Raw genomic sequence first — 15,939 nt, forward strand, 5'->3', positions numbered from 1 at the left:
GGCGGGGAGTAGATCTAACAGCCTCTCACTTCATTGTGCATATGGTGGTATTGTGTCCTTACCATGGCTATTCCATTGGTGAAGCTTTCGCAGGACAGGAGTAGCCACACCTCAAAACCTAAAAGGAGGATGTAGCCAAGAAATATCAGTGCTGAATTTGGGGAGCACCTAACATAACATTGCCTAAGGGCCAAGAAGTGAGCTTTGGCTCAAGGACTTCTTTCCCTCCCAAGGTAGTACTTGGAACTGCTGAGGAAGCACCAGAAACATGGTCTGATGTGGTGGAATGCCACTGTCTGTGCTGTTCCTGATGTTGTGGGTCACCCAATGGGACTGGCTGACAGTAGGTTTGGGATAAACTGAAAGCAGCACTTTGCACAATTCAGACCTGATTGACACCCATGCTGTGAGATGTGGCGATGATTGTGAGCTTATATGGCTTTTACAAAGAAATGATTTTATGTTGGATGCATCTATCAATAACTATGAAGCATAACGGCTAAAAATGGAACGTTGGTATTCAAAGGCCATATACTTCCAATTACCAGATCCTGGGGGAGAAAATGGAAAGGCTACATTAATCCTGCTCTGTTTGTGAGCTACAGACATATGCCTAGCCAGCCATTCTCTGAGACTGTGGCTGAATAGATAAGTCTTTCAGCTGAGTGGCCCTGGCAGTCTTTTAAGCAACACCTCCGCTGTGTTTGGTTGGGCAGGAAGCTAGCCTAGGCTATTTGCTATGTGGCTTGTGAGGCTCAGTGGCACTGAATAAATACATCTTCCCTCCCTTATCAAGTCCATGGACAGCTGTGCAAAGAATGTCTCATGTATCATCTCCAGTATTTCCACTGGCTCTTCTCAAACTTCCCTTCCACGGGGAGAAGCTAAGGCAACATACAGAGGACTGATCCTGTGTTGTCCTCACAACAATATTGTGAACTCGATTAAGCGGACAGAACTTCCCAGCTGATGTGTTTCAGTAAGTTCACTAGATGCCCCATACAGAGAAAACCACAGAAACTATAGGAGGGTAAAAGAAGACGAACACACATGTTTAAAAATATGGATAGCATATTGCCCTTACTGATCATACACATCTTCAGATGTGATGTATTTATTTAACTGGAATCAATGCTATGTAATTATTTATTCTATTATATTGAGAAAATGGAAATGAGGAGCTGACATATTGAAAACCTGGCAGTTATTTGTCTGCTTTATTAAAATGTTGTTTAAAAAACCCGAGATCAGCACAGTAATTATCTCATGGCAAAGTACTCCAGAAGTAAAATAAAACTGGGTACTTAATTCCTAGGACAAAAAAACAGGTATTTGTTGAAGCCCCAAGCTGCTACAATGCTGTGCCGCATGGCAACATGTGCTTTCTGTTTTTATGATACTACCTAACAGAGACATCACTGCTGGTTTCTCAAATTAGTGAACTCCTTGGCAACCTACACAGAGATTGATTTTTGAACCTGGAGTTTCAGGCCTTTTAGCATACTCCTAAGTGCATTTGGAAACCTGCTGGACAAAGGACTAAAGATCATCGCTATCCTTTTGCCTGCTGCCTTCCTCACCCAGGCTCTTCTCTCCCCTTCATCCTTTTGAACTGAGCAAGTAGCTCTGCTTGAGAAGGCTCCATTCCCTCCTGCTGCGAGTAGCTTTTTTGTTCCTACCTCCACTGCATCAAGGGCAGAAAGCAGAGATTTCTCAAAAGGCTTTCCTGAGAAAATCCTTGAGGTTTTCTTTCACACACCTCCCTCTCAAAAGGCAGCAGGACTTTCTCCCAATAGCCTCCCCTGTTATTTTGTACGGCTAGCACTTTTCCCTCAAAATGCCCCACGCAGTACCACCAGGCCCACAGTATTGTGGTGGACACAAAACGAACTTACAAGGGCTATAGAGATACAAAAGGGTACAAGGCAAGGATGCCCGTTGTCCCCCCTATTGTTCATTCTGACTTCAGAGGTTTTGAATAGAAATGTCAGGGACGACAAGGACATTAAAGGTACTAAACTTAGGGATGAAAATTATAAATTGCAAGCATTGGCAGATGATTTGGTCTTCATAACAGAGGAACCTTTTGTAACAATCCCTAAACTTTTACAACAGATTGAAGATTATGGTGAGGTTACGGGGATGAAAATAAATAAAGAAAAAACAAAACTCTTAGTTAAAAATCTTACGCAAGATCAGAAAAAGAGACTCCAAGAACAAGTGGACTTGCAGATTGTTAAAAAGGTTAAATACTTGGGAATCTATCTTACAGCTAAATGTACAACTTTGAAAGGAGACAATTATGATGAATTATTGAAGGATATTAAAGGTGATCTGGAAAAATGGGCCAATTTACAACTGTCTTTGATGGGAAGAATAGCACTTGTTAAAATGAATATACTAGCAAAACTTGTGTTTTTGTTCCAAATGATTCCCGTAAAAATTGATAAAAAATTCTTTGATGATTTAAATTCTCAAATTTTGAGATTTATTTGGAGAAAAAAGAAATCAAGGATCAAATTAAAAATGCTTCAGGAAACCAAAAAAACAGGGGTTTTGGTCTTCCTGATTGGATGTTGTACTATCAAGCGTCTGTTTTAACTTGGCTAAAAGAATGGATAACCTTGCGAAATAAGAGAATTTTGTATCTTGAAGGACATGATTTGCAAATGGGTTGGCATGCTTATATGTGGTACGAGAAGGTTAAGTCACATGGGACTTTTTAAAGTCACTTTATCAGAAGATCATTAATGTCAGTGTGGGAAAAGTTAAAGTCAAAATTGTATAATAAACTACCAAGATGACTTTCACCTATGGAAGCTTTTGTGTATCCAAATGTATTGAACTTTGAAGGGGTCATAAGATATGATGATATTTTGGATAAGGATGGAGGCCTGAAACTAGATCAAGAAATACAAGAACAGGGATTCAATATCTCTTGGTGATATAAGGTGCAGATGCATTCAAGATATGCTAAAGATTGTAAAATATGGGGGTTTTATAAAGATCTAACAGCCTTTGATCAAGTGATGCGAAAAACAGATGAGAAAATGATTAAAAGAGTATATGAGTTCCTACTTGACAGGAAAATGGAAGGGGAACAGGTTAAGGAAACTATGATAACATGGGCACAAAACTTTGGATATAATATTGAATTAGAAAAGCGGCAAAAAGTATGGGAGAGAAATATTAAGGTAACTTTAGCAACTTCGTATAAAGAAAATTTATATAAAATGTTTTATAGATGGTATTTGTCACCAAGTCGATTAGCTAAGATGTTTCCAAATATGTCAAATGGATGTTGGAAATGTAAACATAATGCGTGGTGGACCTGTGAATATGTGAAAAAGTATTGAATTAAAATACATAAATGGCTTGAGGAAATGCTACAAAAACCCTTAGCTTTTAAACCTGAAATTTTCTTGTTAGGCATCATACCGGAAGATATTAGCAAACAAGAAATGTATTTGATGTTACATTTAATCACATCGGCGAGGATTGCACTTGCTCAGTACTGGAAGAGTGAGGAATTACCCACTGAGGAACTGATTTTAAAAAAGATTCTGGACTGTGCAGAAATGGACAGATTGACTCTATCACTGAAGGAGAAAGAAGATACTGACTTCTATCAAACTTGGGACCTTTTTTATGATTGGCTGGAGAAACGGGACTTGGCTTAGATTTAAAGATGTTTTAAAATTTTTATAAATCGATTTGAATATGACTATAGAATGTTAAAAAGATATGTAGTAGGGGGCTGACCCAGTACGTCCAATGTATTTGATGACTGATGCTTTTAGTTTTAGTTTAAAATCTTAATTAAAATCTTTATAAAAAAAAACAAAATGACCGTCAGGCTGCCAAGACAGTTTCTGCTGCTGCAACAAGAAGAATCTTAGGAAAGCAGAAGGATGCTGTGCTACTGCCACTGTTAATGGTGAACCACAACCCCAAGAAATGGCTGCAGAATTTATCGCATCCCTGGAGAAAATTGGTAAAACATTCTCTTGGTCTAGCTTCTCATTTGACAAATAAACTGGAGAATTGTGAAAAGCCCTTTCCATAGCTTTGCCAGAAATACTTTAAAAGGCACCACACCACCTATATGGAGAGGCAGTGTTTCATAGTGGATAGAGTACTGGACTGAGACTCAAGATCCCCAGATTTTATTTATTTATTTATTTATTTATTTATTTAGCAGGCTTATATGCTGCCCCATTCGCCTAAGCCTTGGGGCGGCTTACAAATAAATAAATATCACTAGCACAATAAAATACAGTTGGAGACATCCTGGCCAAAGTTGTTAAAATCAATAAATAAAATCAACAATGAAAATGACGTTTAAATAAAAAGGTCTTGGCCTGGTGCCGAAAAGCAAATAATAAGGTTCTACTTCCATTTGGGCATGAAGCCCAACGAGAGGCTTTGGGCCACTCACTGACTCTCAGCCTAACTGACCTCACTGGGCTGTTGCGAGGATAAAATACAGAGCAGAACCTTGTAAGTCAATTCCAAGAGGGGAAAAGGGCAGGATATAAATACACATAATGAATAAAGAAATGATACAATAACAATGAAACACTCACATTTTTTGCTGCTGCAAAGTTAAACATTTTCCCAGCTATTTCATAAAGTTCTGTCCTGTCAGTGGTGTCCTTCCTGTCATTAAGCAAGGAGAAGCAGCCGCCTGGCACAGCAGATCAAAAGGTGACAAATGTTCAGTTATTATTATTCTAATTATACTGCCAGGAAAGGGGAGAGGTGCTGGGACAAGTAACAAAATGACTTGACCGACCTTGCATGCTCTGCTCCTTGACTTGAGGGGCAGGTACATATCTACTGCTCTGCCGCACAGAGGTTAATGTCCTGGTGTCACCCTGCATCCTGCTGTAGCATCCACAGCTCTAAATGCCTAGCAATGGTCCTACTGAAAGCATGGTGATGCCATCTGTGTATGAGACCAAGACACAAATGTGGGAGACATACAAAGGGCAAAGCAGATTCTGAGCAGGCAAACTCTGCCTCGTGCATAAAAGTGGCATGTGCAACCCAGCACGAAATATACTTGCACCCAAACAAACATGTTAAAGACTGCAACCCTAGTTAAATTTCCAGGGCATGCCCAATCTGACACTACCACTAACGAAATTATATTGTGCTGGCATAAACAACCTATTGCGACACCAATACCTTTTGTTGGCTGGCATGACGGGCTTCACCGGTAAACTTGTCATGCTTGGCAAATTATCAGTATTCTGATGAACACTAGTGCATCGATGGTAGTGCCAGATTGGATATTGTCCCTAGTTTAAGAATTTAGTTTTCAATTGTATAGTAATGTCTTGAGGCCAAATTAATGTGCGACTGCATTTTGGCTACAGACTTATGGTGGTAAGGCCATCAACTGCCAAATCCAGACACTTGTGGCCATCCAGTGCCGTGCAGGAAAGAACACAGGTGATCTTTGTTTCTGTTTCCTCTCACCCGACCTTTTCTGCTAGATGGGCCTTTTTTGCCCTTCTGCCTGGAGTACCCTGAAGGAAGGGGGAGGAAAGGAGGTTGGAGAGACATCAGCAAAGCTCCTAGCTTGGCAGCCCTACTTTCCTAACCCTCCCTGCTCCCCCAAATGTCCCCTTTCCAAGGTCTTCTTCCTGATCTTAGAGAGCAGCCAGTGGTTATTTCTGCCCCAGCTGCAAGGGGGCAGCACCATCATTCCCAGCTTCAAGGAAACTACATTGTCTAGTATTGCCAAAATATTGCTTCCTTAAGATCAGCCTTTGAGAAAATAATAGCCAGTAGGAAGAGGGAAAGAAATCCCTCATGGTCCCAATAAAAAATTCCTTCCCTGAAGCTGGTATTTGCATTGGAATTAAGGCACCTTTGATTATTTTTGTTGGGGTATTACTTGAATGTTAAACCTCCTTGCCTTTCTACTGTATTTCTAATCCCCCACCACTTGACATGGCTTGTCCTTAGAACAGAGTCCCATGAAAAGTAATGATGCATTTAATATAATAGAAAACAATAGTAGGGAACTTTGTCTTGTACAAGAAGTCCTTGTGCAAGCAGACAGATTTATGCTTACAGTTATATGACAAAAAGTCAACAGGACAAGATTCTCTTAGCATGAAGATGAAGAGACAGAAAATTTCAGCTCCTGAATAAAGCTGAAAACTGAAATTTCAGCTCTCTGATAAAGTTGTAGAAACCCTGGCAGAGAAACAGGGTACCATAAGATACCAAAATCACCTAAAAACATGATTCTGTAAAACAATCTGGATATTTCAAGAAAGCAAGACAATCAACTCATCTCAAGGCAGTGGGGTAGTTCAAAATATTTGGGAATAGAGAGCTTCAGCTGTTAGGTGGTATAGAAAATAAATAAATCCAACCTGGAGTAGATGAAGTGGACACTGGTTAAATGTGACCTGAAAAGGTAGGGAATATTTAGTGATGCCACCAAAGTTCAAACTTAGTTGGTTCAACCTTATTTGGCTTGGAGTACCAGCTTGCCCCATTCATAATGCTCCTTGCACTACAAATTAAGCATCTCCCTCCCCGCAATACACGTACCTAGCAGTGTCTCAGATACAAAAAGTCCCATGACTTGCCATTATAAGATATCCACAGTAACAACTTGGGTGTCCTGGGAAAACAGTATTTCCCAGGATCCCTGGCACCTGGGATGTTGCCCTTGTGGGATGAATCTACAGTGGCATTCAGGCCCATAGCACTGCTGACTGCCATATCCAAAAGGTGGTGACTGTGAATCTTCTTGACTGTGAAGGGGCACACAGCTGAACTGCAGGCCTGAAATATTATTCTGATAGCACAGCTGCCAGCTAACAAAGATTAATTTGCAAACTGCAAGTTAGCTTGTGAGAGGTGGGCAACTTGGGCCGCCCACATGTTCTTGGACTCCTATCAACCTTCATCACTGACCATGCTGGCTAGGTGCCAGCCACACAGGTGAGGCAAAGTGCAACCAATGCCTGCTAATGCCCCCTGTAAATGCATATGAGCTCTTCAATGAAGCTGAGTATTTGTCAGGATAGAAATGAATTAAGATCAAATCTAAAATAAAAGAAGCCATCGCACCCTGCGGTTGTATTCTGTGCCATTTGTTCTGGGTTGGCTTATTTATCTATTCCAGTACTGAGGAGGAGGCACCTGTGAACAGTACTGCAGAATTGGAAGTAACCTTTGATTTGAAAATGGTCAGAGAACAAAGTCACAATTTGCCCTTCACAGGAAATTATAATCTAGGTTGTGTGCTTTAAGAGATGTTCTCCAAAGTATCTAGCTCTTTGGGAATCAAGAAGGCTCCTTTCAGAGAAAGCTCTTGCAGGATGCCAGCCATTCAGAATTCAAACTGTGGGTACTCTTTTTGTAAACAAAGAGATTCTGGGCTTTTCTTTATTTTCTTCACCAACACATTCTACTTTGTCCCTTGTGGGGTACCGTGGGGAGTGGGGAACGGGAGGAAGCATCATCATCATCTAACCGCTCTATTTCAAACCTAAGCCAACTTTGGAAATCAGCCACTACAACAAAAATTGCTGATTGACTGGCAATTGGAGAGGGGAAAGATGCAGGATGGGTGGTAGCAAGAAAGACCCAGAAATAAAGTGGAAAGAATTAAAAACTGGAGAGCGCACCACATTGTGAGCGGGTACGGGGGTAGGGGGCGGGAATGGGCGCGAGGACAGAGAGAAGGAAAAAGCAAAAGAAAGTGCTGCGAACGCCAGAAGAAAAAGCCTTCTTTGTGTGATGGCAGAAAAAAGGACCAGAAGGGAGCGCCCGCTGACGGTCCAGATGTGCAGGTACGTTCCAGCGGTTTTCAGGAGGGGGAGGGAGAAGTGATGGCAAGCGCGGGCGGAGCAGGGGCGACGCGAGCGGCTGGGAGCTTGCAGGGTCTGGAGGCGTCGCGCCCGGCGGCGCTCCGCGCTCTCATTCTGCATTTGTTTGCGGAGAGATCGCCGCGCTTCGCAGCCGAGGCGCGTCTGCCCCTCTCCTCTGCCTCGGCGGCGGCGCTGGGGAGCGGAGGCGGGCCCGGGCGCTCTCGCCGGGTCGCTGCGGCCGCCACCGGCCAGCCACTTGCGGATCAGGCTCGCGGAGTCGCTGCCCCGTCCCGTCCCCGCCGCTCCTGGAGGGCCGGGGGGCGGCCTGCCCGATCGCCCGAGCAGCGACGGCCGGCTCCAGCTGGGGGAGCGCCAGCGATGAGAGTGGCGAGGCGATGCGCGCGGTGAGTTTGCGGGCTTGGCCCGTCGGGGCAGCGGGAGGAGGGGAAGGCGGTGGCGGCGGGTCGCTCGCCCCTGGCTGGCTCCCCGTTCCCTTCCGAGAAGCCGCTTTTCTCGAAGGAGGGGAGGGGGAGGGGAGGGGACAGGCGGGGAGGGGAGGGTCGCGCCCCCTCCGTAAACATGCCTATGGAAAACCGCTCCACTTGCGGCGGGAAGGTGCCGCGGGCGAACACCTGGAGCCCGCGCGCGAGCGGCGCAGCCCCTCCGCCGGCCGCCTCGGCCCGTCCCCCTTCCGGCCCCTGGCAGGGCAGCCGGCGGAGGCAGTCCGACGAGGTCGGCGTCCCGCGCCGGGCCCTGCGCGCCGCCCCCGCGCTCACCTTTCGGCAGCAAAGCGCGTTCCCACGCGGCGGCTGCGACGCCCGCCTGCGAGGAGGCCCCGCGGATCCCGCTTCGGAGTAAAAACCGCCGTAGGATTAGCTTCGGACCGCTGGGAAACGGAATGCTCGAGCGATGACTAGAATTCCAGGCAACGGCGCCAAGGTGGACTAACCAGCCCTGGGATTAGGAGCGGCCACTGGGAATAGGAGTAGAGAGCCGCAAATGATCATGCTACTACTAGTAGCAGCAGTGGTAGTAATCCGTAATGCTTCCGTCCGGAGCGGCAGGAGGAGCGGGTCGAGCGTGGTAGCAACTTGCGGCGGAGGGCGCGGGGCCGCAGCCCGGCTCCATAGGTGCTTGCTCGCTTCCCGCGCGTCGTTGCTCGCGACCTGCGTGGCGCGCGGGCTCTTTTCGCACGTGCTTGCACTGGCCGCCCCTTGCTTGGGCTCAGCCCGGGGTCGGAGGAGCGTCGGGCTGCGATCTCCACTGGCTTGTCCCGCGATGGCCCCCCCGCGCGCGGAGGACTACTTCGGTCCAAAGCGGAGTCTCCAACAGCCCGACTCTAAGCTCCGCTTACTTGGAAGGGGGAAAGCCCGCGGCTTTCCGACTTCAAAGTGCACCGTGCTCTGGTTCGGTTGCTGTTTGTTTGGTACAGGTTCTGGTCAGGGGAGAGCGCCGGGTCGTAAGTGACTCGGCCAAAGCCCGGTAATGCAACAACACGGGAGCAGAGGAGAGCTTTTTTACATGGGCGGAAGACGCGTCCGCGCGATCTGTCTCTTCCTAGCAAACCGTGGAGGCAGCATCTGGAAGTAGGCGATGGAATCTATTTCAAGCATCACTAAGCCATCGAGGGACCAGAATTGCCGGTCGGGCTTCCTGGGTCCTCCAGCTTCTTATCCTTCCCGTAATCTATGCCCCGTTCATTTCATTGGGCTAACTCTAAATAGAACTAACGCTCTATATGCTAGCCCCTGAGTTAAGTTTTTCCAAGGTGAGGGGAGAACAGTCATGCTAGTCACCGAGTGCAGACAACACCATAACCCAACTCAAAGCTTTGTGGCTGCAAAACCAGCAAAGGATCTGCTGGGGGAAAAGTCTTGCTCAATAATGCAGACTAATAAATGGGTTAGACTTTGAGGTGCTGCAGGACTTGTCTGTTGATGGGTTTGCATCTTGGGGTCGTTTGTTGCTGACTGTGGGTGAGTTATCTTCAAAGCAGCCAATCTGCCCATATAGTGGCGCTGCCTAAAAGGAGAGCCCCTGAACCCCACTGTCTCACTGACAGCCATAAAGACCCTTGCGTTTGCCCCAGTAGAGAGAAAGAAAGAAGGAGCATGGGATGCATTAAGGAGACTGCAGAGCTGCGGGTGCTTGCTGGCCAACAAGAGGTTAACTTTGTTTCGAGGGACGAGCGTGCTGGTTTCCTGAGATAAATGGGCAGGAAGCGAATTGCTTCCCCTGCTCGGGCCAGCAGCTCCCAAATGCTTTTTGCACCTGCTACTCTGCATTTTTCCAGTTCGTGGCTGCAGCTGCCCACCTCACCCCCCCCCCCATCGCATCACTTCCTTCCAGTCAGGCTGGATCGAAAGAAACCCTTTCCCCCAGCCTTGCAGGAGGGCCATCTCACAGCTAAGCCTTAGATTAATTTAAAGTAATTGTATTACTATAATTGCTGTTATTATTCTTGTCGTGCTTCTTGCCATTCAGGTTCTGATTTCCCAAGGGTCCCGCCCTCAAGGATGCTGTTTTGACAAGTCTCCGGGATCTGTTCGGCTTCAGAAGGGTTAAAGATGATGTAAGTAGCCCAGTCTTCCAAGAGCGATTTATGAAGCGCTTTTTGTGCGCCTTTTTGCACTGATGAGGAAGGGTAGAGAAACAAAACAATGGCAGGAGCAAGAATTGGCGGCTGGCCTCGCATATTGACCATCCCCCCCCCAGCCCCTGGGGCTTGTCTCAGTTCAGCCATTGACCAAGTTTAGAGGATAGGTTCTTATTGGTGGATAATTCTGCAAACAGAACTCAGATCAACAGGACAGGGATGCCTGGGAGGTTTAGCTAGTTCATGTACTGTCTGAGGGTGGGCCAGAAATGAAATCCCCCCTCCCCCCTCCAGATCCATGCATGCTCCTAACCTATATTAGACTAGCCCAGCTCATGCTGTGAGGACCTAAGCTTCATGCCCCTTGCTCTCTTTCTGTTTCCCTTATATGACTGCCTTCCTCAAGGGCAACTGGCTGGTCCTGTGTGGTTACTCAGAAGTAAGTCTGGATCTCTTCAGTGGGACTTGTTCCCAGGTAAATGTGCATAGCTGGATCACAGCTAGTTGGACAATGAAGGTCAATGCAATCTTTACAGCCCAATTGACAATGGAAAACCAGCATTTAGAAGCATCAGACTCATCCAGAGTCTAAAAGTGAACTCCCACACATGCATTCCCAACATGTAGAATGTAATAGATTCCACTGAATGGAATGTGAAAGGCTGTGATCATAATCCTGCTTGACTTGGAAGTCTATTTCAATTTACTTAAAAGTAGTTCCATTGAAACTAATGGAAATTTTAAGTAATGGGCTTCTTTGACCCTTGCCATTTGACTTCTACCAATCAAGTTGGTTGGCAAATGCAAAAACTAAATAACTGAGTGTTGCCAACCAGCCATTTTCTTGTTTATTCAAGTGACAGTTAAATGGACTTGGTGATTTTAGGTGCTCTGAAGCAATGGGTAGATTGATGTGGGCAGGTTTGTGGTATGCTTTCTTGCTTTCTCAAACTCCTGACCTTAAACAAGCACTCCTACCTTTGATTCTGAGTAACCATGTTCAGGCCTGAACTATAAACCACTCTGAATTCAACTGGATCTAGCTGTATGTGACTAGTCAGTTAGCCATTACAGTGTCAATGGAATTACCTTCCAACCTTATGCTCCCCTGTGTTAGACTGCAACCTCCAGTATCTTCCACATTTGAAGGACCCAAGTTATGGGATGCTGATGTGGAACTCAGCTAGCTTTTGGCAAAGTAATAGGGTTGACAATGTACAGAATGCAAGTACTGCTGTTGGTAAAATGTTGAACACGTATTAGTGGTTAGATAGAATCCCATTTCAGGACAAGAGAAATTGAACTAGTTAGTTCCTTCCAGCTTACGGGCTTTGTTGGAATCTTCACACACAGCCCCATCAAGCTATTTTGATATGCCAGCACGTTAGAAATCAACCCTCCACCCCAAAGGTTATGATGACCGCTGATCATCATATAAAAAGTTCATTAGTGAAAAAGAAACCTTTTTTGGAAGGGGGGTGGGTTACAATTTCTTCCAGGAGTATTACATTAGTAGCATTTTAAAAGAAAAAAATAATATCTCTCCCTCCTGACACTTATACCATTGTAAAGGATGCATATGGAAAGTAACAAACCTAAGTTTTTCTGCATCTTAACTGTGCATTAAAGCTCTCTGGTGAAATGTAGGTTCTTTTTATGAAAGCTGTAACATTTCATGACCTGAATGTTTACAGTAACTCAAGATCGCCCTCTACAGTGCGAGGGCTGTGATGCAATAGGGTCTAGGCAGCCACAACTCTTTCAGGTTGGCTAGTATGAATTCTGCACTCATTGTGCTCTTCATTTAATAAGGTTATGCTAATAAGTTAACTGTTCTGAAAAGAAAAAGCACTTATCTATATTAAGACAGACATCTCCTGATAGCTCTTTCAGGATTCAGATAAATAAGAGAATTGCTATATCAGCTGCTAAAGCATAAAGCCAAATATGCGGTGCATTGCCTCCATAAAGGAAGCCATAGCCTTGAGTATACAAAAGCTTGAGTGGGGATGTTGTGAACAGGATGGCTTTCACTCAAAGGACTGTATAAGTTGGAGGTGACTTGATAGCACATAATAACAAACAACAAATCATAAAGGGAGGATTATGCAAGAGGGAGCATTTCTGAATTAAAATATTGCTTAGGTTGATTGAACTAAATCTTGTATGACAGGATATCTTTCTCTAGCAGTTACTGGTTCAGTGAACAGGATCCTACTCTACCCCTTCCTCATGAGTTTTTAAAACAAGGATGGGGAAGGGGTTTTAGCAGTGTGCACACACAAATATAATTCTAATTTACTTAAAATGTAAATTGTATAGACATTTTCCCACAATGTATAGAAAGCAGTACTTAGTTGCAGGTCTACTCAGAAGTCAATAGACTTCAGAAGTAAGCTGTAATGGGAACTCTTACAGGCATGCAAAACATGGCTCAGTTCAAAAGTTTAAATTCTAAACTTTAGAATGAAATATTTAGGGTAGGTGGATGTACCTAAACAAATGTGAACTGTATTCCAAAGGAGACATTAGCTGTAACTCTTTCTTGTCAGCAGAACTGCCAGTAATAAATAGAGACCTCACAAGTCTTTTAGTCTTTGGACAGAATGCTTATATTTAAGTTAATTTGCAGTGCAATCCTCTACCCATCTACTTAGAATTCAGTGAGGTTTACTGCAAGGTAAGTGGGCATAGGAGTACATTCTCAGGTTCTCTCTCTGAGGGTTTTTGCATGTAAATCTCCATGCTATAGTCATGACATGTAGGTGCAGTGTGGAGTAGAGGTTAAGAGTGCCAGCCTGGGACTCACAAGATCTAGGTTCTAATCCACGCTTGGCCATGAAGCATATTAGGTGACTTTGGGCCAGTTACAGATTCTTAGCCTTACCTATCTCATAAGATGGTTGTGATAAAGATAAAATGGAGAAATATGTAAGCCTTCTTGAGTCCCTTGCAAGAAGAAGACAGACAGGTATAAATGTAATGCAGCCTGCCTGGTACAAAACTTGTCACCTGTTCAGCACCAAGTTAATACAGCTCCTTATAGTAAGGCCTTTACGATTTATTTAGCTCCCCAGCTGTCTTTAAGGGAATACTCATCCTAAGTGTTTTTCTCTTTCACTATATGGTTAGCTGCTTTAAATTCATTTTCATGCTGCTTTGATTTTATACTTGTTTTGTTGTAAACCATCCAGAAGGCTGCAGCAATGGGGTAGTAGAGAAATGAAATAATTTAGTAGTAATGATAATATAGAAACAGACCTTAATCAAGATGCTATCTTGCTAGACCAACAGCTGTTACAAAAACCACTGGTAGATTGTAGTGTAGGGAGTGCTTTTTCCAGCCACCAATTATGCTCTCCAAAATTGTTCTGGACATACATTGTTTTTCCCTGTCTATGCACTATAGACCAGTCTTCTTCAACCTGTTTTCCTCCTGATGAAAACTGTTTTCCTTCAACTCCTTATTCAGCATGGCCAGTGTTCTGGAAGACTGGGAGTTGTTGTCAAAAACACCTGGAGGGTACTAGGTTGAGAGAGGCTGGTCAGGCTGTGCCTGCCTGTAGGAATATAATTACTCCCTTACTGGCCTGGCTCCTGCAGTTGGAACTGCACGGCCCACTCAAGCTTAAAGCCAGTGAAGTCTAACTGGCACTTCCCCCATTGCCTGCCTAACTTGCGGTGTTCAAGACTGTTGCTAGACCTACAGGAGCAAATCCAGTTAAAAAGCTGGCAGCTGCAGAGAAGAAAGATGGTATGAGCTGGCCCTCTTTTTAGAACATGTGGCTGTACTGTTTATCATTAACTCTCCCAACACTCACTCGAATCATTCTAAGGAAAATAGCTTTAGGATCTGTGATGTCAGGTTAATTTGTTACCCCAGTGGAGGTATATAAATATTTTATCAAGGCTGCCATCTTGTGCCTTTTGTGGCCGCTTTGTATTGGTTAATACGAATTTTAAAAATCTAGCGCAAATATCTTCAGGATTAAAAGTCAGTTCATTAAATGCTTGTTCAGGCTTAATCCCATTCACTTCTGTGGAGCAGCATTTTCCTAGCAATCACACAGGATAAATAAAAGTAGATTGCCCTTAAAATAGGCAATTCTGAGATACTAATTTTGTAAACTTTAGTCTAAATATTCTTGGTTACAATTTTTGCAAAACCTTTTTGCAGAGAAACAAGCCTTTACAGCTTGAAAGGGGTGGGGTATAAAAAAATCTCAGCAGGACCCAAAGAGATATGTGCTTGGAAACTGATGAAAAGGAAAGTGTATTCAAGTGTTAAAGCAATTCATGAAGATTAGAATCCACTTTACACTCACTGATAAGGAAACTGGATGCCTGTTAGACTTCCTCTCCCAGGTTGTGTGTATTCCCCTCCTCCTGCACTCTTGTCCGAGTGCCTGGGAGCAGTTTAAGGTGAGAGTCCAAAGTTGTTAAGATATAGGGAACAATCCTTAATCCTTTAAGAAGAGCCCTCCTGCATTATACTGGCAATCAAGTGGTTGTTGAGTAGATGCCCAGTTGTAGGAGTGTAGCGCATATTCAGCATAACTTGCCTAAGACCACAATTTATGCACTTTCCCAGAAAAACAGCGCTACAATTCTTAGAGTTCCAAACCAGCATGGCTGGCTAGAGGGATGCTGGGAGTTATAGGACTTTTTTTCAAAGCATTCATAGGATAGCACCCTAAGCCACATGAATTCTACAGGCTTACAATACTAATGGGGGAATACATCCCTTTCAACCAACTTTTACCCAACTTACCGTATTTTCTAGTAAAGAGAAGGAAGGTGGCTGATAGATTCCCCCACTGTTATGAGTAAACTTCTAGTTCCTCTTTAAGTTTTTTTAAGCCAGAGCAAGCATTTAATGAAAATTAATACCACGGGCTAATTATATCCACTTCAAAGAAGCAACAAATCGCCCGCTTCCCCTTTTGATGAGATCTGGAACTGAGTGATTTGAAGATGCAGCAATCCCAAATTCTAAACAAAAGATTTGCAGGTCAGTTTTGTCCATGTTTGTTTGGAACAATGGGAGCTACTTCTAAATATACTTGCTTGGATCTGCAGTGTTAAAGTCCAGCATTTTCCTTAGCTGATGGCTAAGGAAGTATTATGTCCTTCTCTAATCTAAAACCTTTGCTGCTAACTTGGGGACACAGAGTTATAGGAAATTTAGCACGATGGCTGAATGCATACTGCAAGAAGGTAGAGAGCAGAATCCGAGGGTCCTTCAATGCATGTCTTGCGACCAATCACACCGCCCGCAATCTTGTTCCCGCATTCGGATTTGGAACGTGAACGTTACCAACGTTCCAAGCAAGAGGACTTGACTGGTTGTTCCAAGAATCTGATTGGAGGTCACCCCCCCCCCGACAAAAATGTGTGTGGGGGGGCAGTTGAGGCACGTACTCCTTGAAACACTAGGTTACATCGAGCATCCACTAGCCGGATTCCCCCTACAAGACTTGGGAGTAGAAGATACAGGCCGCA

General features: G+C 44.4%; 1 protein-coding gene across 1 annotated transcript in view; it reads left to right on the top strand.

Moving 5' to 3' along the window:
- Window positions 1–10,324: 10,324 nt before the first annotated feature.
- Window positions 10,325–15,939, top strand: part of RGMB (repulsive guidance molecule BMP co-receptor b) — a 39,793-nt gene continuing 34,178 nt past the window's right edge. Inside the window, exon 1 of the mRNA XM_044446722.1 lies at window positions 10,325–10,413. Within this exon, the coding sequence (XP_044302657.1) occupies window positions 10,409–10,413 (5 nt within the window). The 5' untranslated portion in view covers window positions 10,325–10,408. The remainder of the gene's footprint in view (window positions 10,414–15,939) is intronic.

Source organism: Varanus komodoensis, unplaced genomic scaffold, assembly GCF_004798865.1.
Source record: "Varanus komodoensis strain SLA01 unplaced genomic scaffold, ASM479886v1 scaffold5, whole genome shotgun sequence".
NCBI lineage: Eukaryota > Metazoa > Chordata > Lepidosauria > Squamata > Varanidae > Varanus > Varanus komodoensis.